The 27588-nt window shown below is 52.2% G+C and overlaps 1 protein-coding gene across 4 annotated transcripts in view; it reads right to left on the reverse strand.

The window, feature by feature from the left end:
- ZMAT4 (zinc finger matrin-type 4) overlaps positions 1 to 27134 on the reverse strand; it is a 56458-nt gene extending 29324 nt beyond the window's left edge. For 2 of the 4 annotated variants that reach the window (XM_057418121.1, XM_057418120.1), the window contains exons 1-2: positions 21960 to 22119; positions 6954 to 7055 (exon numbers count right to left, since the gene is read on the reverse strand). In XM_057418121.1, coding sequence (XP_057274104.1) covers positions 6954 to 7055 — 102 coding nt within the window. In that variant the 5' untranslated portion in view covers positions 21960 to 22119. Of the gene's footprint in view, positions 1 to 6953; positions 7056 to 21959; positions 22218 to 27019 lie in introns of those variants that run through there. The other 2 variants (XM_057418124.1, XM_057418122.1) reach the window with 2 other exon arrangements.
- Between the last annotated feature and the right edge of the window lie 454 nt (positions 27135 to 27588).

The following is a 27588-nucleotide window of genomic DNA, read 5'->3' on the forward strand; positions in this document are numbered from 1 at the left end:
CACCACAGGTACCTGTAGGTGAGGTAGGACTGGTGCTGGAATAACACACAGCCCTGCCCACTCACAACTGCTGATGCAGATGGATCCGAGCCCGGATCCAGGCTCAGCTCTGCAGCTCCAGGCATGAGATACCTGCACAGCTCCAGAATAGCAAGGCAGGAATTTTCTGCCTCAGGAATCACCATTTCAGCTCTGGGATCTTTAACTTCACTGCTTCCTATATTGGTTTGGACTGTATTCAAAGCATCACTTGTTCTACACACCGCTGTGTACCCTGCAGAGAGGGAAATAACCTTCTTCACAGGCTGTGTCAGGAGCAGCAGGGCCCAGTACCCTATTCCCAGGGCCCATGGGCATGCCCCCAGCACCTGGTGTTTGTGGGATTCTGCTCTTCCCCAGACCCACTGAATCTCACTTCGCATCCTCTCCTCTCTAATACAGGTGGCTCTTACACCGAGATCAATGCAACCATGAATTTACCTCTCTATTGGAATTCATTGATTGTTCCAAGGCCGTGCATCTCCCTGTGAACATCCCAAGGGAAAAGGGATGCAGGGAACAGAGCAAGCAGGGTGGGAACCTCCCATATGGGCTTTGCACAAGCAAGCCAACCCCTTGCAGAGAGGTTCCGCAGCTCTTGGGTACCAACACCGAGGTGGGGATGAACTTTGCTGCTGGGACAGAGCTATCAAGGGGGAAGCAGAAGAGTTAACACAAACACAACGCCTCCTCCACATGCAGCAGCAGCACGGCCCCTTGTTCCCATCCTAGCTTTGTATGTCTGAAACAAATCACTTTGAGACACGTCAGCGCCAGTCACCGGGAGCACGGCGCGTGGGACGGCTTTGTCACAACACACACCGTCACTAAAGACTCTGCTTTCAAACACCTGGAACCCACATGCAAACACGGGCTGCAGGTTGAAAACGCTGACAGGAAGCAAGAGGGAATAGCTGGGATATCGCCCTCCTTTGCACCGGGAGCGGAATGGGAACGGCTTGGCCCATCCTGGGTAATAGCATCGCTTCATCGCTTTTATTCTATGTAGGCTTAATGTCACATCCCCTGTGCCTCCCCGTTACTGCTACCCCAGGGTCTCATCCCCGGTGTGTTTTACTGCTGCTCTGAAAGTACCTTTGAACTTCAGCTATTTTTAGCCAGAAATGGGACTGTGCACAGAGATTCCCTGCAATGGAGCTGTACCATAGGGCTTTATCTGCTCTGCTCTTGCTGCTATTTAGCAATAGATTTTGACACTGGGAGCACATTAAAACTAATGTTTAGCCATTAGTGCTGACAACAGAGTAGCAACACAGATCCTAGTGAAGTACCATTTAATCTACACTGGTTTCCTGAAGGAGCTAATGCTGCCCTGGTGAGCCTGTGCAGAAAAGGGATGAGGGAAGACGAGCGTCTTCCTATAACACATCCACATCTCATACACTGCATTCCCCTCAATGCCTTTTAATTGCTGCTGTTAGCAGGACATGATACCAAGGCAATCTGCAGAGGGTCTGTGTGCACATACGACAACCAGAACACCTCCATCACCTTTGCAACTGAGCCAAGAAAAAAAAAAGGCTTTCTTTAGCCTCATTTCTTTCTCCTCAAGCCAAGGTACCAAACACCAGCACAACCTGAGCAGCCCCTACAAACTGTATCACACACCTACACCACAGTGAAGCCGATTCTCAGCACCGCGGGGAAGCGGTGTCCCCTCTGCCTTCATCCTCTGAAGCCTTCACTGGTTACTGTCACCAAAGGCAGCCAAACCTTGGCAGGTAAATGCCAGCCACGGCAGAACACAGGGCTGGCAGATGCCGCAATCCCTTCGGTGCTACAGCAGGGTGCCTGACACACCGGAGCCCTGCGTAGCCTTTACTCCCAGCAGCAGCACATCCTTTCCGCTCCTCCATCCTGGAAACGCTTGCAGCATCCTATGCACCGAATATTCCAGCTCCTTGCCTTCCAGCGCAGCATTTATTTTGTTCAATAGAGGACGTGCTCTTCCACTGCATTAATATTTCAGGCGCAGGATTGCCTTTCTGAGCACACACATCGTGATCCTTAAGGCGCTAACGTGCCAATAGTAAACAGCGTTTACGGGGCCCTCAGACAAGCTTCCCAGGGAAGGGCAGCCCAACTGGAAGCACATTAACCCGAGCATGCTCCGGGCCTGCATGGACAAGGAGTACTGATGTAGCTGCTGATAGCACCCACTTCCCTCTGGACACAGGGTGAGAGACTCCAGAAAGCTCTTGGCTTGGAGCTATGCAGAAGGGCACAGCCCTATGTGTGCTCTCCCCTGGTTCTTCTGCATCTGAATACACTTTTCCTTTGCCCTCCCCCTGCCACTCAGGCTCCACCACAAGCCTCAGAGCATCATTCCCTCATCTCACAAGGTGCACAACACCTTCTGGGCTTCTCTTCCTACACATCTGGCCTTTTTCTTTGTTATAAATGAAGAAGCCAAGTAGCACCTGAACACCTGAAGCAACAGAGATTACAATGGAGAAAAGCATTATAGCAGCTTAAGGAGGCAAATGTGGTGATGGATATGCAGCTCAGGGTGGGATCCGGGAGCAGCTTTGCATATCTGGTAATTTTCCTGCAGGATTTTCAAGGAGAAACTTGAAAATAAATGGGAACATCTTCCCAATGGTTGGAACACTTGTATAGAGAGAGGAGGACCCAGAGCTAACTGAGGAAGCTTGGCTTTTTTAATTTACAGAGCGCCAAATTGACTGAATCAACCTCTCCCAAAGGCAGAGCTGGAAGGAAGAGTTAAAATACAGGTGATCCAGAGAGCATCCAGCAGCAAAGAGGCTTCCTGCTCCTGGGGAAGGCAAGATGCAGGAATGCGGAATAGGAAAACCTCATCTCTGGGGTGCAGATTTTCAATTGCATAGCAGCAAGTGCAGTACATTCCAGTTTTCTTCTGCCGTTTCTCGAGCTCTGAGGCACTTCCCAAGTCACCGGTGCCTTCTCTGACCCTCTCCAATCCATCCAACACTCTTCCAAGGGCTGCTGAGTGTATTCAGCAACTGGTGAAGCAGCCACATAACTGCAGGAGCTTCTGATCACAGGGCAGCAGCCTCAGTTACTTCTCTGCAATACCTCCAAGGGATGAATGGCAATTGAATAAGGATGCTCTGTTGATAAAAGCCACAGGAGCTGGATGCAAGATGCAGCACGAGCCGCGTGCTCCGAGACCCGGCTTTTTGCCAGGCTCTCCCATCTCCCCAGGTAGGGCTCTGTGAAGGTGCTGCCTTCTGGGTTATCCCACACACAGACATCATCTAAAGACAAAACCAAATCAATCCCTTCACGTCAAAGTTGTGCTCGAAAGACACACGCAGCTCGTGCTACCAAAGCAGAGCAAAACAGCTGCGAGATCCTCCCCATCTCTGGTGCCAGCTCAGAAGGTACCACGTAGACCATTGAAGAGCATCAGGAGAAGGCTGGTCCCAGCATCATGCTGATCAAGTGTCCTGAGGAAGGGCAATGGAGGGGGCTTGAAATACCTCCAGCACACAGGGACCCTTTGGCCTGGTGCAGGCAGCAATCACTGCTGCATCACTCTGCCCTTTTTTGCGATGCTTCATCTCATCAGGCATCCTGTTTCCTCTTCGTTCCTCCCAAGGGAGGGAAGGAAAGCCAGCGTTCATGAGGAATGCTTGGCACATTAGGCAGCACAGTGAGCTATTACCTAGCCGTGATTTTATCAGGAATCCATATTCAGATGCTTCATTCCAGTAGCAGCAATGGGAAGGGAGTTTTCTGATGCTTCAGGGGACAAATTAAGAGATTCATTTGCTTTAAGAATTAAAATATTCAAACACATGATCTTTTGGGCATTGACAACAAGCACTAAGATCAGCCTCATCTCTTACTTACCGCTGCGTGGAAGCTAACTGCTATCTCTAAAGCAGCCTCCTGTGACACTCAGCATCACAGTATGCAGGGAGCTCATTAAGGCCTTTCCTCATTTGGCCACCTGCAACTTCATTACGAGCCAATCCCAAAGCCAGGTACTTGGATCAGCTCTGCCCTAAGGTGAATCCTGGGCAGGAGTAGAGCACCTGGCAGCTCCAGAGGGATGGAAAGGGGAGCAGGGGTGCAGCAGGCACAGACAAAGCACATAAATAAGGTTGCGCAGAGCACATAAAATAAGGGCACTATTCTGCTGTACGTCAAGCTGGAAGGAAAGGAATGCTGCAAACATTCCGATTCCTTTGTCATTTTCCACTGCACTTGCCCTTGGAAATGATACCCCTTAATACTGCGCGACTGACATCAAATGATGTTTGATTCCTGGCAGAGTAGTGCAGAAGAAAAGAAGAGTTATTGGTTGATGATTTGGAGAAGGAGATGAGACAGTGATTGGAACTGACGATTCCTGTTTGGCAAGATAGAAGCATCCCCCCTTTCATACGCTGTTTCCCTCTATTTTCTTACAGAGAAACGTCTTATTCTGCATGCACAAAGGAGCCAAGATCTCAGTGCCTGGCACAAAGGCTGCAGATCCTGCTCGGCTCTGCTGGAGAGGCAGGAGATCAATTCCCCTTCTCTGAGCTCTGGCTCAGGAAGGGCAAGGGCACTGCTGACCACAACATGCCATGGAGGAGGATGCGTTAGCACAGCCCAGGAGCTTGTGATTGCTGGTTCCCAATATGGCCTTCACTGGCTGTGAGCAGGGTTGTTATTTCCCCTACAAAAAGAAGCAGCTTTGACCATTGACTGCTTTTTAGAAGATAGAAAAAGAAAGGCGTGAAAATCACGACCAGCTACTCTTGAATAAGGAAGAAACAGTGAATTTTACATCCCTGCTATGAACTCACTGCCTTGCAGCAAGGGCTGGCAGGATGGAGCTCAGGTACATTCAGCACCACAGTTTGGTGCAAGAGCAGGCATGTTGCGAATGCTGGTGTTATAAAAGTGAATATTCTGACCACAGACGTGATCTGCTCAAGGGAAGAGAAGCCCCTCCTGAACAGTGCCTGGCAGAGAGAACAGCCTTCCAAATGCTCAGACCAAATTCCTTATGGAACAGCATCAGAGCAAGAATCATTTGCATAAATTATTCTCCAAGAGTTTTCCATGATTAATGTGCATGGGGAATCACACACTTGTCTGGTGTCTGGCTAGAAAAAGAGGCCGAGTTCACCCAACAAGTGACTCACTACCAATTGCATGCCCAGGTCCCTTGCACCGGGAAGCAGCCGGGAGCTGCAGGGTGGTTTTCCATTCACATTTGCAGTCAAAGCACATGGATTTGGAAGCTTCCCCTCAAAGGCTCCATCCAGCAGCACCTTCATGCTCCAGGGCGTTCCCTATTCTCCCCATGCATCCGCTGTCTCCATCCCTCCTTCCCGTTGGAAGCGCTGGGTAATGACATTACTGTGCCCAATGCCTACGGCGTCTGCTGGGATTTCACAGGGGATGACAAACGAGCACACCACCTCGTGCTGGAAACACGCACCACAAACCCGTGTTGTTTGCCACGGCCCCAAAGCATCTGCTATGAATTAATGATTCAGCTCGTACCTACAGTTACGGGCACGGAAGGAAAGAGGTTGGCTGAGCCCCCCATCGCTCACCGCGCTGTGCCTCTGCTCCTGCGGCGGTGCCGCTGCCTCCTGTAGACAGGGCTTGGCATCCGCAGATCTGGAAGGTGTCCCTAAAACTGCAGCCTTCGACTTGCAGCCGCTGCCAGGGATCTCTGCTGCGCACTGAGGGCAGCCGGAGGAGGGCTTCAGAGAGATGGCTGAAGAGATTCACCCGAACAGACACGTAAAGTGCCTTACAAGTAAGTGTGCGCTGTTGTTTGCATTGCTTATGAATGCAGCGCCGCAGCCCTGGGTACTGTACAGTGATTAAAAGCCTTGTATGTCAACACTGGCCACAGGGAGACAAATGTCTCTGCCGTGTTCCCATTGCTAAACACTCGAATCAGAGCACAAGTCTGGGGAAACTCCATCTTCCAGCCCTCTTAGCACAGATTGCGGCTGCAGACACCGACAGGCTCCGTGTATCCAACAGCTGGGGCAGAACACAGCCGCAGCCCCATCACTGCCTCTCCCCGAGCCCTCCAGGAGGGACTGGACCTGACATGGGTCCATCCCCTGCACAGCATCACCAGAGGGGACAGTTCGCTGCTCCCCACACCATTAATACCCCACAAAAGGTGGCTGATTGCACCCAACCCTGTGCACAACCACCACCCAAACTGACCCTGCAACCCTCTTCTTCATGTGAGCATGAATGAGAACGTGTTTGCTCTCCTGCTGGGTTAATGCTCAGGCAGCCCCTCACCACAACAAGGATTCACCCCACGCTGCTGCAGGATGGCTCCGTGCACATTCCCCATGCCCATGGAGCAGGAACACGACAGGCAGTGTGCTCCCTCTCACAACCCTCAGTGATTCCCTCCCTTGTTTAAAGGGATTTATTTAATTCTGTTTTGAAGCTATGCAGTGCTGCTAATTGCTGTTCTAACACGTCTCTAATGATATATCCTAATTATTTATTGCTTGCCTACCTCTTAAGTGCTTAAAGACATTCACAAATACTAATCTATTCTCTGCACAATCAGTGATTCCTACTCAGTGAAGCACAGTGCCACACATTTAATATCAAAACCCGAGCTGGTTTTGCTGAGCTCCCCTTGCTCACTATTGCCTTGCAAACTTGCTTCCAGTCACATTCAAACTGCAGATTTAGGAGGAAAACAACCACGCAGCATCATTTACGGTGCAAGATGCCACCGGTGAAGACAGTGTTTGGAGTTTTCAGAGAGGAGATGCAAATGCTGGTGTAGTGATTTGCTAGGAATGTGGTAGCTGATGCCACCTCGTACAAGAGGCAGCTGGAAAAGGCAGCCATGGAGATATTCTTGGAGATTATATGGAGATTATGGACAGATACAACAGAGGCACCAGAGAGCATCCTACCTCGTAATGGGCCACGCGCTGGGACTCGGATATTAGCTGGGCGCTGCACACTTTGCAGTAGCTCTCAGTGAATAACTCCTGGTCGATGTCGGACGATTTCATCTGTTCACGACAGAGGGAAGAGACAAGGAGCAGAATCAGTGACACAAGGCAGGCACAACAGGATGTGTTTGATGAGGGTCCCTACAGAGACACGGGCAGAGCAACGCTGGAGCTGAGCGGTTCTTGTCACCGACTTTATAGGGCTGCAAACCCTGATGTCCCTGGGGCATCCCCACCCACAATGTGGTGTCCCCGGGGTTATGCACAACCAGCCCGTGCCAAGCGTTCAGTGCTCACCCGGGGCTGCCCCATTCCCACCTGGGAGCATCCCTTAGAGCATCCCCCTCAGATTCCTGCACTGCTCTGTAACCGGTTTGTGTGCGAGGCTCAGCTGCTCTTCTCCATTAGCTTTCATATCTAGGAGCACCCCGTGCATAACCTGCTATAGCATGCATCACTCAATGCTTGAAACACGCCTAACCATTTGCTACACAACACAGAGGGGATGATAACGCAGACATCATTACAACCTGGAGGAAGGTGGGTTTAAGCTCTGCTGTATTTCTCAATTCAGACACGGAGGAAATTGCTGGTGTGATTTACTGGGCTCCAGCAGCTGTTTAAATACCTGTGTATAAATACCCTGCAGCTCCCAGCACTGATACTTGCACTTCCAGAGCCGGCTCCCCAAGTGAACTGCTCCACAGGAACACTTCAGTTCCTGCCACACCTTCCTCGTGCAAGCAAATAGCAGGTATCCAGCTCTGAAGTGGTAACCAAGGTGTGCATCAGGAAAGTTGAGGCTCATAACAGAGCCAGAAGACACCAGAAGTAGCTGCAGAGGAAGGTTATTTAAAACCAAAACCACCCCAGTGCCAATCAAAATAGAGGCTGATGCCTTCTGACTAATGCCAAGATAGAATCATAGAATGGCTTGGGTTGCAAAGGACCTTAAGATCATCCAGTGCCACCCTGGCCTTCCCTCGGGCTCAGAGGATGAGGTGCTCTGTGCGCATCTGCCCACCTGGAGCGGCTGCACCGAACCCCATGTGTGTTGTGGTGTCTCAGTCCTGACAATCCCTGCACATCTTATGGGAACAAGCAGCTGGATCCCCCAGAGGCTCCAGACGGGAGAGACCAGCTCTGCCCCAGCTCCAGGAAGAGGTTCATTTGGGTGTTCATGGTCTACCAGACAAAAGACACAAATCTCAGCTCTCCTCTGCTGATGCCCTTGCTCTCTGATCCGGCTTAGTTTCCTCTTGCTACCTGCCTGGGTTTAATCTTCATTTACTCTGTCTAGAGAGACACTATGTGAAGAAACTTCCAAAGACACCAAAAGACCCTTTCAAGAGTACAAGAAGTGTTGCAAAATTGCATCAAAGGCAAAATAAAGCAGGCTGAAGAAAGCTCATTTAATGCAGCAGACTGACACAAGGCAAACCAAAGAATCTCATCAAACCTCAAGCCAGCAAGCAAGGCAGAGGCAGGTAATATCACCTTCGTTTGCATGCAGTTGCAATGCTCACAGTGCAAACTCTCATTGCAAAAATCAGGGCGAATCAAAAGCTGCTCAGTATTAGCTTAGCCCTACATGCTCTGATAACAACTCCCAAGTCTATTGTGCCCCCAACTTATGTGCATATGAAAGGCATTGTCTTGTCCCCCCTTTAGAGTAGCAGGAGCTAATCAGGCTTACCCAGGAACAGGATTTCATGTCTTTTCTCTAAGCAGTGACTTCTGATACAGGTGTCGAATTTGTCAGCCTCAATATTGCCTGCTAGGTTCTGTATGCCATTGTCACTGCACAAGGATGTAACGCAGCGCAAGAGGTGAACACAGTTATTGTGCTGACAACGTGAATGTTATGCAGCACGGTTCACATGGAGCTATTCAGGTTGCCTCATAAAAGACTCTCTGGAACGGCAGACCCTCAAGTGATGCATTAACATGACAGGAGCATCCCCATGTACTGACCTGCAGGTGGACAGAAGCTCTCCATCCCCAGCATCCCTGATGCTTGCTGAATGGGGAGCAGAAACCAAGTGTCCTCGCCAGGCTCAGGATGCTGGCAGAGGCTTTCATTGCTTGTCTTTGCAAGTATTCCTTTTCAACAGTGATGGAAAGGCAGAGGAGCGAGGGATGGGGATTAGGGAACAGCAGAATAAATGGAAGCAAAGCCTCCTTCATGCTTTTGCATGAATATATTAGGCTAAACTGTAGAGAGGATTCAAACATATGTAAGCTTAGCTACTTAAAATAATTAGAAAGCTCTGGTAACAATAACTGCTTCGGGAAAAATTCATTATGAAGGGCTTGACAAAAATAATAGATTCACCTTAGCAAGGGAGATCTCCACACAAGCAACCCACTACCAGCACCCATTCCTACAAGTCACCCGTGCAAAGCTGCCACTAAAACCACGACAGCCTGAGAACAAGTCTAAACTCCAATCCCAGCTATTGCCTAGAGAAAACAGCCTTCTTCCTGTCCCACATAGATGCAATAGAAGAGCAGGAGCCTCTTCCCCTTCTCAGCAGCCTCCTAATTGTGTCTCTGCTGCTGGGGAGCCCTATACAGCCTCATTTCCCAGAGCTCAGCTCAGGAATGACACTAAATTTGGCTGGGGCGGCCTGCTGGCTCTGAGTAAAGCTTTTACGTTTGGTGACTGTTCCTTTGCTTCCTTAAAATACCTTCTTTTCTGTATTCTTCCTCAGATACCATGCTAGAGCAGCGCATCGAAAGGATGCCGAGGTAATAAGCAGTGAAACGAATGCAGGGGCATGGGTCTCCCCACGCTGTGTGTTTTAAAGCAGGCTCACTGCCACTGCACACAAGAGCACGATAAGGGCCCAGGGTTGATATTTCTCTGGCCAAGACCTTGTTACAACACGAGAACAACACAAGAGTCCTCTCTGCTCCTTACAAAGGGGTTGGTCCAGAGATGCTGCAACCACCGCAAGGCCACCGCAGGCTGATGGCATCTGTGCATAGCTGCAAGGGCTTCCCTGTGCAGAAGAGGCAGACTCTAGACACAGAGCCTGGGAGAAAGAAAACATCTTTGTTGTGTGGGTACATGACCTAAAAACAGCGCTTCCTCTCGCTCCAGAAATCTCTCTGCCCCCCCCTCCCCTTTGTCTCGTTTTGTGAGTCAACACGTGCAGTGATTTATAAACTTCTTCTGTCTACAAGGGTCATAAAGGGAGTTCATAAGCAACTAACAGTTATATATTTCTCATATATTCTTCATTCCACATGTATTTCTTCATTCCACCCTGGTTCTCCCTGCCTACAAGTGCCTAACAGCCCCTACAACTGACCAGCCTTTGGCTGATGCTCCCTGCACAGCCCATCGCTGCCTAAAAGCAGAATGGAGCGGAGGGTTCATATCCAGGGCTCTAAAGCACCGTGCACCTCCGGGATGCTCAAGGAGAACCACAGATGCTGAGCAAGGAGGGATGTGTTCCCTGCATGTCCTCAGGGGCTTTTCTTGCAGGGAGTTGAAGAATCAATGTGCAATGCACACCCTGGCCACCAAGGTCTAAATATCCCCAATTCTTGGTCTCCTCCTCGGTGGGAGACACTCAGTGAGGCCCCCACCACAAGCACCGATCACTTTGTCTCCCTTCAGAAGGGTTTATTATTGCCTTGTACTGGCACTGCAGTGCTGAGGCCCCTGTCAGTGCTTCAGATCAGTAACCTCTGCACATGTCAGCTCAGCATCGCCAGGAACAGCAAACTGAGTCGTGAGAGGCTTCATTTGAAATACTTTGTGCCATATGGCCACGATTCTTCTCAGCAGTTTCAGTGACTACAACAGCTTAATGAAAATCAATTTGATGGGGCTGACTCCAGATTTTGGCAACTGCTAGAAAGATGCTAAGTTACATTAAATTTTAGAGGTCAGCAATCCACATATTGACATCAGAGACATGCTCAAAGCCAAATTCCTTTTCAAGACTACGCTTTGAATCCCACCGGACACTGGCACGCGCTGAACATGTGCCTGTCACAAAGGAGAGGGTGGAAATGGACCCGCAATAAGTGCTGGGGCAGCAGAACTGCTTCAGGGCCTTAGGTAGGTGCTGATGGGTGCGTGTTGCGGCGGCTCTTTGCTGTTGCACCAGCCCTCGGGGTCCTCACTCACATCAGGAGCCGCAGCACGATCCGCAATCACTGCTAGGAAACTCTTCCTATCACGTTTCTGATGGATGCTGTTGTAATCTCCTCTCTGGCAGTCTCTCCTCCACAAGCCGCTTCTATTTTTACTGTTGCATACCCCCTGTTATCAAGTCCATCCCCCCTTCTTTTGAGCAATGAGCTCAGGGAATAGGAAAAGAAGGGGTTTTTAATAACGGGAAATTCACAGCTGGGAGCAAAAAGTTCCAGAGGCCACAACAAACACGCAGGAGAAAGAGGTTTTCCAAGTCCAAGTTCTGTGTTTTCTGTCACTTTTCAGCCTTGTTCACTGTCACTGATTTCTGTGTTTCAACCAGCAGCAGAAAGCCACGAAAACTCTGAGAAGCTGCAGGTGATTTCACATCATTTCAGGGTAGGGACCGTCCCTTTCCCATGCAGGCTGTTGTCAGAAGGGTTGCAGCTCTTCAGCTCACACGCACCTGCAGATCCCACAGCACTTGGATCAGGAGGGGATACAGCAGAGGCAGCAAATGAAGGATCTAAACCTGAGATCACAGGGAATGGGTGTCTAAGCTTTTACCCTGCATGCCTCAAGCGCATGGATGGAAGATACAGGCAGACTCAGCTGCCGCGGCCACAGACGCACATCCCAACCTCTGCCTTACCCAACCAGGGCCCTGTAGACCCACAGGACTTGGAGATCTTAGGTTGCATCAGCCCTTGGCCTGGCTCATCCATGCAATTGGGCATCTCCAGCTTCACCCAAGGTGTTCATTCCATCACCTACCTGTTGTGACGTTGCTGTTCACCTTCTTATTGTACAACCCAGAACAAGGAGCACCATCCCATAAAGCACCAGGTTCTGCAACTCAGTTCCTTCCAGTCGAGAGTAAAGAACAAAACTGTGATCCCGCAGCCAATTTACTCTCAAGAGCCTTAATCAACCTTCCCAGAATTAACAGCATCCGAAACCTCCGTGTTGGAGCCCTAGAGAAGGGGGTGACTGAGCAAGCTTGGGGATGCCAAATGCAGACAGCAAGGCAAAAATTAAACATCCTGGTTTGCACGTTATGAAGTGGTTGTTGTTTGTGCTGCTGTCGCTCACCCATGGATGAGCACCTCCTGTAACGCTTCCTGGTTCCTTCTGGTGTTTAATTTGTCTTGCAATAAAAAGAAGAGAAGTCTTTGCTAATAATTAATGTGCTTTCGGCAGCTCTGTCGCTGCACTTACAAGCAGGCATCTGAAGAAATGCAAAGCGCTGCCTTTTGAAGTGCCTTATTTCCCAGCACTATCAGCCCTGTGACGGATGGCTGAGCCTGTTCCACGAGTGCAGCTCTTTCTCAAGGCAATGGCAGCAGCAGCAGACGTGCTCCAGGCATTGGAGCCCACAACAGCCCCAGGGCAGAGCATGGGGGAAAAGGGGAGGGATGGGGCAGCCTACCCGAGGCGATGACCCTGCCCATGAAGAGCTCTCTACCAGCACATCTTGGGAGGATGTGTGTGCTGTTTGCCTTTTCTCCTGCCAAACCAAGGATGCTCTGTGTCCCTCCAGCTGTGCTGCACATCTGCCATCTCCGCCATGCAATTCTTCGTTGGTTTGGGGTTTATCTGCCCCTTCCCTACCCCCTCCGTCCTCGAAATCCCCTCCAGAATCGATTTGCTTCACTTCTGCATTCAGCCTTTGATGCCTTTTGACACGCTTTATTGGAGCCTTGAAAATCAGAACAACATCGTGTGTGGCATGAGCCGGGGAGCAGGAGAGATCCCGCACGTGGCTGCTGCATGCGGCGAAACACAGAGGAGAGGCTGTGGAGAGCAACACGGAGGAGACGGAGCCTTAGCGCAGGTGGGTCTCAACCGGAGCACCCCAAACACCCGGCTCCCCCAGCACGAGCAGCCACATCCTTTGCTGGGGTCTAGCTCTTGATCTTTGCTCGTGCTGAGATTGCAGCACTCAGAGCAGTGTCCTCTCAGTGAGGATGCTTTTGGGAGGAGCCTCGCAGCTCCCACACTGTGCAGGGAAAGATGATTCCCTCTGGGACTGAATTCCCTTAGGATCCACAAGTGGGGCGGGAAGCTGCAGGTGTTCCCACCTCCTCACCAGTGTCACCAGCTCATAAATAGTAGAACCAAGCAAGAAAAACCACCCCAAACTGAGGACTACGTCAGGAAAAACAGCGCCTGGGCAGAGGGAAGCCAAGAGGGGCAGATGATGCCCTGAGGCCCAAAAGCAGCAAGACCAAGGCTCTGGGTGCTCAGGATGCTCTGCATCCCCTAACACAGCACTGAAGAGAACGACAGAGACAGAGCTTGTGTGTGGCAGTAAAATCCAGCCAGTGCCTTTTTGACCTACTGCCTGTCTGAGGAGAGAACAAAGGGCAAGCTGAGGAAATTACAGGAGCAGAGATTTAGAAAGCAAAGGAAAGAGTTGCTCCTGCAGCAGAGAGCAAGCTCTCCGTGCCACGAATTGCCTCAGGGGGTGATGAAGGAAGGATGCTGCCAAGTTTAAAGGGAGCTACACTGCAATTTTGAGAGCAGCACCGTTCCTTCCCTATAAATGTGTGTATGCAGTTACACACGTGAAACGTTCTAATTATTCACCCCACATGAGGATTTAATTGCAAACGGGCTGACTTGAATAACAATATCTTTTTGAAAAGGAGATTGATGTATTGTGACTGCTTTAATAAAGTTTGTAGGAACTGAACGAAGAGCAATCACATCTCCTGCCTCGGGGCATCAATTCTGCATCCTGCACACTTCAAGGACGGGGCTCTGATGCTCACTCCAGCGCGGGTGGAAGCCCATAAACCTGCTGCATGAGGGGTTCAAACTGACCCTCTGCAGCGGCTGCACTCTGAGATGGAGGGGGTGATGTAGCTGCATGGCAGAGGGGAAGGACTCACACAAACTGCGATGCTGAGGGCTGGAAGGAGATGCCCTGGCCTGGGACATCTCTGCTCCTGGCATCTCCTTGGAGAAACAGATTCCCCGCACCTAAGCCCTGGCCAAACCCAACCCTGGGGAGGAAGCCTGGTCTCACACAGCCTAGCACGGAGCCCTGGCACCCGCTCCCTTCAGTGCTCACCTCCCCTTTGAAACCTCCCATCGCTCCCCTCTCCACCCTTCATCCCACCCCTATGGCACAGGGATGAGCCCCAGCCACGAGCTGCATCCCAAAGGATCACACACCCCACACCCCCCCCCCGGGGGGGACCCCGCACGGCGTCGGAGGCTCCTGCCCGGTTGCATGTGCAGAGCCGCGGTCACCATGTGATGCTCGCGGTTGCTATGGAAACGGTGGTTTCTCCCAAGAAGATGCATAAATAGCGCCGGAGCATCCCCGGAGCGGGGTCTGCGCTGCCGGGCTGCGGGTACCCCACTCACCGGTGCCTGCCGTGGGGTCAGCGCCAGGCAGGGAGCAGGTGAGCGGCTGCCGCGCTGCCTCCCTCGGCCATCGCAATGAGGACGCCACGTTTATTTTTGGCTAAGCAGGACCTACTTTTTTGCTGTGGCTCCCTAATAGCGTCGGAAACAGCGGGAAGCGAGTCAAGCCGAATCCCGTGCCTGCAGCTCGTAGCCTCTGGTACTTTGCATAATCAGGGCTTGTCACTCCCCATCAGCTTCAGCTCAGAAGCCCAAGAGGCAAAGCCATGTAAGGTGGCAACGAGCTTAGAAGAAGCCTTCAGAGAACAAATCTGTCCATCACCCATGGGGGATTATTTTAACACCGGATTGCTTCATAAAAGCCTGTGTGCTGGCCTAGCTGAAGCTAAGCTAAAGCACCTCATACTAAAACCAGCTTCAGCCTTAACAGCACCAACCCTGAATTGCTCCCCAGCAGCACTAAAAGCTTCCTGCCCAGCAAAGGTTAATAAAGTCAGCAATAGCAGAAGCAGAGATGCTCCTGGCTATCCTCACCATCACCCAAGTTCACACCTCCCCTCTCTGAGCCAGGTCATCTGCCCATGACACATCCAGTACTTACCAGCCAGAGCTGCCTCATCCAGTCCCACCCAGGGAGGATTTATAGGAGCCCAGCTCTTCCCGAAGCAGCCAAGCAGGGCTGGCCAGGAACCCTCCGTGTTTGTGATGATTGATGGACTCTGCTCCCTTCAGCTACAGCTCCCCTGCTCTAGCAGAGCTTTTGTAATCAATGAAATGATTTAGAAACAAGACACCAGGAATGCAAATGCCTTCTAAGTCCCCTGGTTAGCACGGAGCAGCTAAACCCCCGGCCTCATTTAATTGCACATCCAAATTCCACCTCCTCTAAAGGGTATCAGCAGATTCCATTAAACTTCCTCATATTATCGTGTAATCTGTCAATTAGCTCTGTGTGTGCAACAGCAACCAACAAGGAGCTTTATCTTAAGGCAAACACAAACCACTGACATCCTTCCTACAGCCTTTTTCTTTGCCCATCCTTGATGTAAAAAAGAAAAGCCACAACCCTTCTTTTGTCTGCATTTGTTCTCTTCTAAGCAGCAGGAACACATCCCCCCTCATCCCCGTGGAGCAGAAGCATGCTGGAATTCTAAGTTTCATGGCAGGCCTGCTTTGTATTTGGGAGCATTTCAACAAGACACTCGGAATAACTCCTCCCTCAGCTCCCCTCTGGAAAACCAACAACAAAACACAACACTATCCTTGCCCTTGCCAACAGAGGAGCAGTGAGCAATGGTTCAGCAATGCCGCTGTGGTGCTGCAGCTCCTTTGGAGACCAGCTCCAAGGTTTGGAAAGGTCTCCAGCTCTGGGGACTCCTGCTCCTGCAGTATTTATTAGGCACCCCCAGTGGTACCAAGCAGCACCAAAAAGGCATTAAAACGAGCTGATGTGTTTGATACAACATCTGTTCTCAAAGGGGGTTTGTAAGTTATCCTGCAGTCACGGCCACCAGCCATCCTTTGTGGCTAGAGGGGAAATAAGGCTGAAAACCACTTGTCACATGTTCTGCAAAGCCAGAAACTCCCTGTGCTTTGGTAGGAGCAGGAAAACACCTTTGTCTCATGTGCATATAGACCTCAAGCTTCTGGAAAGGTGCAGGCTTCTCCAAGAAGCAGCAGACTGAAGAGATGTCTCAGCTATTCCACCATAAGCAAAGAGGGCAAGACCTGGCAGTAGAGAATTGCTGAGAAACAGGAAAGCATCCATGGGGAAACACCAGATTCCCAGAGTAAAGCATCACCCGGTGCAATCGGCGCCAGATGAGAAGGAAGCACTCGTTAAAACATGGTTTATTCCCAAGCAGACTGAACAGGATGGGGTTCACCACGATCTGCATTGGGCAGACACGGTATGGAACAGCCCGTGACCAGTGACAGAGCTCGCTCTGAAGCCATAACAGAGCTTGGTAGCTTGGAAAAGCCTGAGATAGGAACCAGCTGCATTGCAGAAAGAGGCCGTGAACCTCCTGAAGAGCTCCATAAACATGAATTAGTGAAGACAACCGTAGATGGCACCGAGGACCCGGTTCCATCCTGCTCTGCAATGTCATTCCTTGCCCGGGATGTTCTCTGCCCCTTGAAGCCAAGGTTCTGTGAAGCTCAGAGGGGTGGGAGGCAAGGAACACACCAGCCTGGGCTGCACAGTAACGGGTGAGAGCAAATGGGGCTCAGCTTGGATCTGCCCATAGGAACAAGCACCCAATGCAGCGGGGCATGTGTGCACGCACAGACACCAGAGCAAAGCCCAGTGCTGAGGCTGGCCCCACTGCACCCACCCCACCATGCAAGGTTCTGCCTCTCTTATCAAAGCTCACGTGTGCCTGTTATACACCAAATACCAGAGCAGCTTGCTCAGCATCCCCTACAACGGGGGGTTGAACTGATTCATTTCTGCCTTCCAAAGCAGCTGGTGCTCGGTTCCGTCCTGCTCCTGGGGTTTCTGACAACGCACTCTGGGTGTTGCAGCTCCAGAATCAGCTTTCCCTATTTTCTCCATCTAATTTTGAATATTCCCAGCTTGCTGCTGGGTGCCTTCCCTGTGGCTCCATCCCTCAAGGCAGCTTTAAATACCAGCGTCTCACTTTGCCACCGAGTCCGCCCACTGTTTTTAAGCGGCTAGATCAAATTTAGGAGCGGCTTTAAGTTCACGGTGCAGCTCCCAGCATTGATATTCCTTTTCCAGAGCCAGCTCCATCACAGCCAGCTCACGGGCACGCCGAGGCCTCGATCACTCCGTGTCATCACCCGTGAGCAATAGGGATGTGACACAGAAGCAAGGAGACCAAAGGAGAGGCAGGCGACACCTCCAGGGCCCCAAGTGCAGAGGCTGAGAGCATGGAAAGGTTTATTTATACTCTCCTGCCTTAAGGATTTGTTTCACTCACAATCATGTATTGGCAAGAAGCAGGTCCCAGCTTAGCTACATCTTCTACCTCATTTCCCCTTTAACAAGACACAATAAATTCCAAAGCAGCACTATATTAAGAGGAGCGATGCTCTTCTGCCCCATCGCTTTTCAAATCAAGCTCCCGAAAGCCCCGTCTGGAGCTTCCCGGTTGCATTTCCAGACCTGCTCCCCCTCTGTGCTCTGGAGAAATGGATTAAAGGAGCCTTTGGAAGGGCTGCTGCCCCTGAGCTGTTCTGGGGTGAGCTCAGCTCCTTGAGGAGGCCAGCAACCACCACCTGCATTCCCATTTCCCTCTCATCCCACAGATGCCAAGGGCTGATGTGGCTTAGGCACCGACCCAACCTCCCTCTCAGGCCGGTGGAACTTTGCCTCGGTGCCACCAGACCCATAAAACCATGGGGAAACCCCCAAGATTGAGGCTTGCACAATGGGGACAACACCTTTAAGGGGCAAGCACTGCACCAGTGGCCCCCCGTCACCATGTTAAAGACCCAAAAGCCATCAAGCATCGCGCAAGGGGCGAGTCTGGATATTGAGAATATTCATCTCCAGTCACTTCTAGTTAATGGAACAAAGCAAACTGTCGAGAAAAATGGGAACATTACAGTAAAAATCAACAACAAATTAAACTCTAATGCAATTAGAGAGCAATTAGGGATCTATCCTCTGGGAGCGCTTTGGAACTCTGGGTCTTTCTCCAGATCTGGTCTCGCCACAACTTTATTTCTTCCTTGTTCTTAAAGGAAGCAGCAAAAGGCACAGCTCCCCCCCATCCTGGCCCCCTGCAAAACACCATCTCCTGCTCTGCAGGAGCAGAAGGTAGCAGTGTTCACACCTCCGAGCTGTCAGCACAACCAGGTGCAAAGAGAGAACAGAAATCACTGCCTGCCTCTGCGGCAAGGTGACCAGAAACACAAAGACCCAAATGCTCTTGTGCAAGAGCAAGGCTGAGCAGGCACCAGCAGAGCATGGGTGACCCTGGGAAACACTTGGTTTTCCTACACACAGCTCCCACAAAAGCCACAGCCCACAAAACCATGTATTTAATGCTTCTCGACTCTAAATTCACCCATATATCTGCCATAGATATGGGTGATAGGTGATAGAGATTTAGATATAGGTGATAGAGATTTAGATATAGGTGATAGGTATAGGTGATAGAGATTTAGATATGAGTGATAGAGATATAGATAGAGGCGATAGAGATTTAGATACAGGTGATAGATGAAGGTGATAGAGATTTAGATATAGGTGATAGATGAAGGTGATAGAGATATAGATATAGGTGGTAGATATAGGTGATAGAGATGTAGATATAGGTGATACAGATTAGGTAGATTAGATGATAGATAGATAGATAGATAGATAGATAGATAGATAGATAGATAGATAGATAGATAGATAGATAGATGCACCCCATGACCTGTGTGTGGCCAGGCCACCCCAGCAAGCCTGGAAAGTAGCATTGGGCACATCCTTCCCTGGAGGCTTGGGACACCAAGTGTGATGCCAACAAAGTGCCAAAGAGACTGCAGGAGAACCGAAACGAAGGGGCAAAAAGGCAGGGTCCCGTTAAGCCAGTGCCTCTCCGGTCTCATGCACGAGCTGCTGAAGGTCACGGATGCAAAGGCAGCACGGCAAAGCCTGGCTCTGTTACACCTGCCTTCAGGAGATGCAGCCGCAGCAAAGGCTTTGTGCAGAGGAGAAGGTAGCACGGTGTGGATGGAGGAAAACCATTTCCTGCAGCATCTGCGCTCCCGACCCCAGCACTGTTCAGCAAGGGGCGTTTTTCACACCTTGTAAGGAATAATAAAGCTTCCAGATGTGCTGCTACCTGCCCAGAAGCTGTCCGGGAGATAAATACGCAAGGGAGGGAGGTGGAAGCCTTGACCTTCATCCATTTCTGTACCCAAATCCACCCTTGGGAACACCAACGGCCCCGCCTTGGCCTAGAAATTGGCCCAGTTCCGAATCTCCCAAACCGGTTCTGGAGCTCGAGTCACACCTCCTTCCTTGGGAGCTTAACCCAGATAAATGGGACACTTGGGTCTGAGGGGGATCAACCAGGACCAGTCCCAGGAGCCCCATTCTTGCCATTTCCAAGGGGTTTCCATAAGCACCCCCAGGCTGGAGAACACCTCGTGATGGAAAAGGGTTGGATTAGAGCCTCAGGGGGCTGAAGAGAGACTGATTTTTGGTCAGGAGTTCCTTCTTGCAAAGGAATAATTCCCAAAACTCCCTCCATTCATGCCTACATTTGACAGGGAGGATGAGGGCTGCTTGGTGGTGGTCTTAAACTGGGGATTTTTCCTCCCTCCACCTCCTTGCAGGGAGGGATGCTAAATCCATAGCTGGACCAGGCCAGCCATCAGCATTCCCAGGTCAATCTCCAGGCATAAAGAGGAGGGAATGAGGTGATGCAGTGCCATGCACTGAGCCATAAAACCCCCCAACAGAGAAAGCTGAGAGCCAGGTACCAACCCAGCAAGGCACTGACTCTGCTGCAAACTGGAAGCAGCAAATAAACCAGATCCAGGCAAACATCAGCAAAACCTCTCCATACACGGACACCTCCCCAAGAAGCCAGTGATGCCGTGAGCAACGAGGGAAGACTGGCAGGGGTAGAATATGTGCCCTATAGCAGCACCGCAGCTCCTCCGGGCTTTCCAGCACAGGAGAGGGCAGAGCAGGGCAGGAAAACCCATGGGAGCAAGGCTGGATGCGGGAGGAAAGTTAATGCAGCTCAGAGCCGAGCAACGTGAGTTGGGCAGGTACACACAGAGATGCCATGCAAACCACTACGTACAGGCAAGGATTCATTATTTGGAGTGACTCAGAAGTGATTAAGAACAATGAGATAAGATCAGTTGGGAAGGGTGGAAACCAACCCGAGTTTTGGACTAGTCCCACCCCAGGATGCTCCCCAGGGAGAGGGATGCAGGAGGTACCAGAACACTGGGATTAGGAGGTTTGTAACCGACAGGTCTACACTGCTCTGAGGGGAATATGGGATTCCCACCTTCCGGCTCCTGATAAAATCAGGGGAAAGACCCATTTTTGGTGCAGAAAGCTTCTGTGCTGCCCCCCCCCAGCTCCAGGAGATGAGTCACTGTCTAGAACCTTGAACAAAATACCTCTTACAAGATTATTATTTATCGAGTCCCTGCCATTCCCCACCCTGCAGCACAGGGCAAGGAGAAGGGGCAGGAGATGCTCCAAGTCATTGTCCCTCTCCTGTGGGATACTAAGAGCCCAAAAGCTGAAGCCCTTGTGCTCAGCATCCCCTGTTCCGAGTTGTCCCCCCTCCAGGCTCACCTCTTGCCTTCCAGGGCCGGTTGTTTGCATGGTGCAGATGGATTACACGTGCTCACGTGAGAGCCAGCAGCACAAGCTCATGTGGAAAATGCAACCTGGGTGTTTTAAGTGTCTTCTCAATGCTTCGCAAAGCTTGCTCTTCACCCAGTGCTGCCCGCTAAGGTCAGCATCAGAGGAGGGCAAAAGGAGCCTGCGACTGCCCAAAGGGCAGCGTTCAGAGCGTGTTTAACACAAGTAACTGAGGGGACACTGCTCAGGTCCAATGGATACAGATCCCCAGCAATTCAGATGGCTCAAGGCTCAGTGAGTAGAGATCTTCCATGCAGTCCAAAGCAGCAGTCGCCTCGCTCATGCTGCATAAAGAACCAGCTTCTGCTCGGGCTCTCAGACCTATGGGCAACTCCAGCGCAACACGTGTGGTAGCAGCAACATAGGGATGCACAAACCAATCCCTTTGGCTGGTGATGAGCAGGCATGCAGGCCGGCAGCACCCATGGGTGCTGCAGTGAGTCAGGTCAGGGCTTCCCCAGTGACGGCAGTCCCAGCGCTCAGCTACCAACCTGGGAACCAGCTTTTGCTCCCCAAGGAACACCGACATGGGAAGTTCTCCAAACTTCCCAAACAACAGAGAGAACAGCCTTGTTTTCCTGCATCCCCACACACCCACACTCGCATCCCGCAGCCCCACGAGCTCCTGCTCCCACTCTGGACTGTGCGGACACCAGTGCAGCATCCATTCAGTACAAGCACCCGTGTTCCCACTGATTGCCCAGCACAGGGGGTGCTGCCTGCACCAAGGGGCCGGCTCGGTTGATGGATGCAGCGCTCAGCACGGGAAGATGCCGTGATGCCCAGCGCGGGGCTGGACCCCTCACCCAGCACACACCGGTCACCTCCGGCCTCCCGCCCGGGGTGGCACAGGCGGGACAGGCACCAGCTCCCCGGTTGGACCCCGCTCACGGCTGCATCCCCACAGCTCTTCATTACCAAACCCGCTCCGTGCCTGGCAGCGGATCCCAGCGAGCGGCGGGGCTCGCCTCCCACCTCCCTCCCGCAAGCACCGCTAGGAACCAGCTCTTGATTCCCCGCTAAACTTTCCTCCAAGTCCCATCAACAGCCCCAAGCACGGCGCGGGCTGGCGGGGCCGGGCCGGTACCTTTGTGCCGCTGGCCGGGCTGATGCTCCGAGGGCAGCGGGAGGCTCCAGCGATGCTGCCGGGCAGGCGCCCGCCGGAGCTGCGAACGCGGCGCTGCTCTCCCCGCAGCCCGGGCCAACTGCGCCGGGCAGGCGCTGGGCGATGCTCCGCGGCCGCTCCAGCTCCACCCCTGGCAGCAGCGATTGGCTCCGCTGCGCGCTGCAAGGATGCTCTGGTCCCAGCAGCCTCCCACAGCATCCAGCTCCCGGTACCAGCAAGAGCTTCCCCAGGACCCGGAACGCCACGGCCAGGGACAAGCCGGGTGTTGGGCAGGTCAGGGCAAGGCGGATGTGTTGGATACAGCCCTAAATCAGAGCACCCGAGAGGGATTCTCCTCGCTGTGTGTGCTAATCTGATTTGCAGGGCAGAGGCTGTGAAGGGTACGGAACGCATTTACTTCCATACTTTTGCAGATGACGCACTTAATTTAACACCCTGGATTTATGGAGCTGAGGGACAGCGGGAGGCAAGATTCCCATATGGGGATGAGGGCAGGGACAGCTTGGTCAAAGCAGCAGCCAAAGGAGAGCAGATAACAAAGGGAATGGGACAGGCTCATCTTCAGCCTGAGGATACTCACAGCCTCCTGCTCGCTGATGGGGTGCAGAAGTCAGAGAAACAGAGCCCAAGGCCAGGGGTAAAATAGGGGAGGGCAGTGAACAGGGGATGGGGAAATGAGGGGGATGCTGATCCCTGCAATCCCTCATACAGCACCACGCACACACACCCTGGAGTCTATAATGCAAAGCCAGTTTAAACCAAACCAGTCTCCCTATTCTAGGTGCAGCAGCAGCTGAACCTAGGAAGAGGGTGGCCTTTGCCTGTCTTTTGTGCACAGCATCCTCCAGGCAAAGGCACTTCAGGGCTCAGGCTGGAAGTGCTGAAAACCAGGGTGCAGCTGAGCACAGCCCCATGCACACCTTCCCCTCTTGAGCTGCAATGCCATCTCCCTGCCCTCCTTTCTGCTTATAACAGCTAAGGAGGGTGAGGACCAGCGTGGGACCATGGAGGGTTTCTTTCTCAACTCTGCTGAGCTGGCAGGTGCCTCATTTCCAGCACAGGAGCCTCACCTTACGCATTAGGTAAGAAATGGGGACGTAAAGGAGCAGAGAGGCTGTGCTCGAGGTGACATTTCCAGGCTGCGATGTATATGCAAACAAGGACAAAGGCAGTTAATCCAGCGCTGCTCCGCCTCCCTCTGCTCGCATAGCTCTCCCAGCAGGAATGAGGGTGCTGGGTCTCTGCAGGGAAGGGGAGAGGCCTCAAAGGTCTCTGCAGCTCAAGGCAACAGGGGGTTGCACCCTGGTACTGAGATGCAGAAAGGCTCCTTTATGGCCTCACTTCCACAGCCAGGTAAAGCCAAGCATCCTTCATTCCCCTTCTGAACATCTGGCTAAGCAAAGGGATGAGAGGCCTCCCCCTTCCCTCATGAAAGGGCTCTGCTCTCTAGGTATAACCTAGATAACAGTGCTCTGTCTTATGCAATACACCTCATTGGAAAGTGCGTGCTGCATCCATGGCAGAGCAATAGCAAACCTGCCCTGTCCCCTGGGTGGGATGTCTCATGTCTCCAGGCACTCATAGGCTATAGGTCTCCAAGGGGGTGGCTCTGCAGGACCTTTAAGGAGCGAGCCTGTTCAGGTTGATTTGCTTCTCTTCAATGTACTCTGCAGACAGCTTTGGGGATGCTGTGCCACATCAGCGGCTGCGCTTGCACTGCCAGTGTCTGGAGCATCACCCCGGTGCTGAAATGGGCTTTAAATCAGCCTCTACCACACAACTGCTAGAAAGAAAAGACTTCACCAGCAATTTCTCCATCCCTAGCTTAATCCGTTCGACAGCAAACTACCCGAGCTGCGATGCTGCATGATCCTGCTTGGCTCTTTAGCTGTAATAAAAGCCAACCCCACAACCGACAGGGAGCATTTAAGCCTCCAGAATTGACACAAACTTCTTGGAGCTGCCACCTGGAGCTTCAGACGCTTCAGTGCGAATAAGGGCAGATCAGGCAGTGTTTGCAATGGTGCAGTTGCCATCTGGGGATAAGAGATTTCTTAAATCTCTTCCTCGCTTTCTTTTTAGGATTATAGCATTCCCGGGAGCATCCTGTGCTCCCTTTTAACAGCAGCATCAGCACAAGAAGTGCTGGGAATAACTTACAAGTTAATAAATCCTTTACAGAACGCACCCTCTCCCCATCAAGCACACGTGGAGGCTGCTCCACACGCAGGGACCGGGGCTGCAAAGCTCCCAGTGCTCCCCAAGGGCTCTCCTTGCAGCATCCCTGCAGCAGGGCCCCGCATGCCAGCCCTGGGTACACACATGAGGCTCCCCATACAAAACACCCCCACTCAGAACGCTCTTCTGCGGAAAGCGGTGAAGACTCAGCTCCCGCTCCATCCCAGCATGCTGCCAGGGCTCAGGAATGTGTTTGCTGGCCCTGAGCTGGGCTAACTTTGGAACAACCTAAAGCACATCAAAACAAGGAGCTGTAAAGCAGCGGCTGTGATTGATTAATCACAGTAGTGAAGCTGACGGGTTTGATCATTTTCAAAGGCTCTTTAACATCTTATTCTCCAAAGAAGGAGAGGTTACAGCAGCCTCGAACAAAGCAGAGCACAGACTGGAGATGTTTCCTCCCAGGAAAGGCTATGGACAGGCTGGGAAACAGGAGATCAAGACAGATGAGCGAGCTGGGAAGGACCCAACACCTTGGGCTGGGTTGGAGGAGTTCACATGCGCCTTGTGAAGGCTGCGAGCCCTCCTGCAATGCTCCCCTACCCCGAGCCTAAAGCATTCCTAATGGACACTTGGCATTTCATGCTTCCAGGCTGGTGCAGTGACCCTGAGCCCTGCAGCAGCCTTTGCAGTGCTGATGCAGGCTGAAAAGACAAACACGACCAGAAGCCCCAGGGAAGGGAGAGTTACAACCTTAAGGTGTGAATAAAGCCTTCACCCCCTTCATCTTCCTTCTCAAAGGCACTACACAGCTCATTAAATAAGTGAATAACCATTAAAACCTCCAGAAATAAACAAGATTTTGGCTCAGCTCCATGTTGGTTTGCTGCCTTGGAGAACACGGCATTACTTGGAGAACACAGCATTATGGAAGCGCAACCTGTGGCATGATGTGACCAGAGATAAGTGAGAAGGGAGATAAGCACAGTGGAATTAGCACTGGGTTTCTCACAGGCTCCTGTCTGTGCTCCCAGCTCGGTGCTGTGCATCAGAGCGTGTCAGAGGACACTGCAAAACCAGCCCGAGCACAGCAGACCAGGAGCAGGGAGGTGGGGGTCACCTTGTCACACACAGAGGGGAGTGCTGGAAGTGGCTGCATTTTGCGCTTTAAAACCTCCTTTCTATCCCATTCCATTGACACGGGATGGACAGCGAAGGGCATCGTCAGCCCCAGCCTTCCCGAACCACCACTCGTCACACATCAGCTTGTGGATAGCGGAGGGAGGAGAGATGATGCTCTACTGTGCAATGCAGCGAGGTCTGCTGCTCCCCCAAATCCCATTTCCAATTGAGCAGAGACCGGGTTGACGCAGAACACAAACCAGCCCTGCCTCATAGAGCAGCAATAACCCTCCTTGTGCCCAGGCGGTCCCTGCTCCTTTGAGACAGCGCAGCTCAGGTTCTCTTCTGATGCATGATGCCCTTTAGACTTCTCCTTCCCTGACATTCAGCAGTGAAATCAGAGCAGGCAGCAGCGGGTTATTGCAAACCAAAGTTTGCTGAGCGTGGTTAAAGCACTAAATGCTTCCTCACTGAGGTCTGCGGGCCCTTCTGCCAGCTCTCACTGCTTGAAACAGCCTGAACCAGTGGCTGACCCTGCCTCCATCCCACTGTTAACACGTGGGATGTCCCTGGAGAGGCGGCTTTGCTTTCCCCAGCTCATCCTCAACCGCAGTTTTGAAGCCTGGGGATAACAAAAGGCCGATCTGCAGCCGCCTTCCAGGATCCCAGACTCCGGCAGAGCATCGTCACCTCCGTGCATAAGAATTGCAGTGCCCAGGGAGCTTAAACAAAGAGCCCCAGGCAGTCCCGGCCCGAAACACTGGGAACAACGCCAGCCTGCACAGAGAGGGGGGGAAACGTTTGGAAATGCAATTTCCGAGGTCACCTTTTATCATCCATAGGCACAGCGCAGAGCTCGGGAGCTGCTTTTGCCAGCCAAAGCCAGCACTGGGGACTCCCTGCAGTTACAAGGCAGTGGTCCCCACGTTTCAACAGGTCTTTTCCCACTGCGCATCCCAGACTGAAGGGGAGCCCACCGGGATTCTTGGCAAGGGAATTCAGTCCCGTCCCCAAGCAGGGGGAGGTTTGGGTCCATTAATCTCAGAGGCTGAAAGAATTCCATGCAAATCCTCCCGGCAAAGCCTGGAGGATGCAGTGAAGTCCAGACCGAGCCGTATTTCCCCTGTGGCTCCCCTGATGCCGGCTGCCAGCACACAGACGAGCTTTGTGCCTCACTAGGCTGAAGCCAGTGAAGTGTTTAAGTAGACAACAGGAGCGATGCCACCCCGGCTGACCCCAGCACCCATTCCTGCATCACTGCGCTTCCCAGCCATCCCCATCTCCACGCCAGGTCTGCAGGCTCCTCACGCGCTGTTTCACCTCCAGCCCATCCTTCATCGGCTGCTTCCCAAAGTCTGGAATTCCTCCCATCCCCTCCCCCCCCCCCCCCCCAAGCACCAAAGCTGCCCTTGCACTGGGAGCCGTGGCACCAAGGGCAAAGCGCTGGGATGGACCCCCTCAAGTGGAAAGCCTGGCAGGGAGGTTGGCTCCAGCACAGGGAAAACATGGACCTTAGCCCAGGCTGAGCTGCATCTTGGAAGCTTGCACACAACAGCCTTGCTCGGCCTGCAGCTCACTGAGCATTGCTAACGCCCCAGTTTTCCCTCTGGCTTAGAGACACAGAGAGCAATGTATCTGGAGTTAGGCAGGGACAACACACAGAGCGGAACAGACACAGCTGAGCCCCTGGGTGGCAAGAGAGGTGAGCAACAAACCCTTACCTGCCAAAGCATCCTGAATCCCCTGATGGCAGAGACCAGGCGTGAGCAGACAGCGGATGGAAGCTGGGCACAAGGTACCAGCCTGAGCACAGGCATAGAGGTGTGCTCCCTGCTGCGGCACGAGCAGCAGATGGGGATGAGGGGAATCAGGCCAGGGGCTCTTATGGGCTGCCAGGACAGCCCATGGTGATGAGAGATGCAGAGCAGCTGCAGACACACACAGGAACCTTTCCCTTTTCCCTTTTCCCCTTTTCCCTTTTCCCTTTTCTTTTCCTTTTCCCTTTTCCCTTTTCCCTTTTCCCTTTTTCCCTTTTCCTTTTTCCCTTTTCCCCTCCCCAGACCTGTGCTGGTCATCCTCATTAAACTTGGATGCTAATTGCTTAAATAGCTTCCATTTACCCTGCAGCTTGTTACCCTATATGGGCTGCTCTTCAAAGCTGGTGATGGGGTAACCCGGTTTGGAAGGGAGCACGCTGCAGCAAGGAGCACTGCTCACAGAGCCTCCTGTGCAGAACCTGGATACGGGAATCACCTTCTACCACCAGGTTATCTCTCTTGGTGTGTGCTTT

The sequence above is a fragment of the Pezoporus wallicus genome, unplaced genomic scaffold, assembly GCF_028554395.1.
Source record: "Pezoporus wallicus isolate ANWC-B61680 ecotype Strahan unplaced genomic scaffold, APGP_CSIRO_Pwel_v1 contig_9913, whole genome shotgun sequence".
Taxonomy (NCBI): domain Eukaryota; kingdom Metazoa; phylum Chordata; class Aves; order Psittaciformes; family Psittacidae; genus Pezoporus; species Pezoporus wallicus.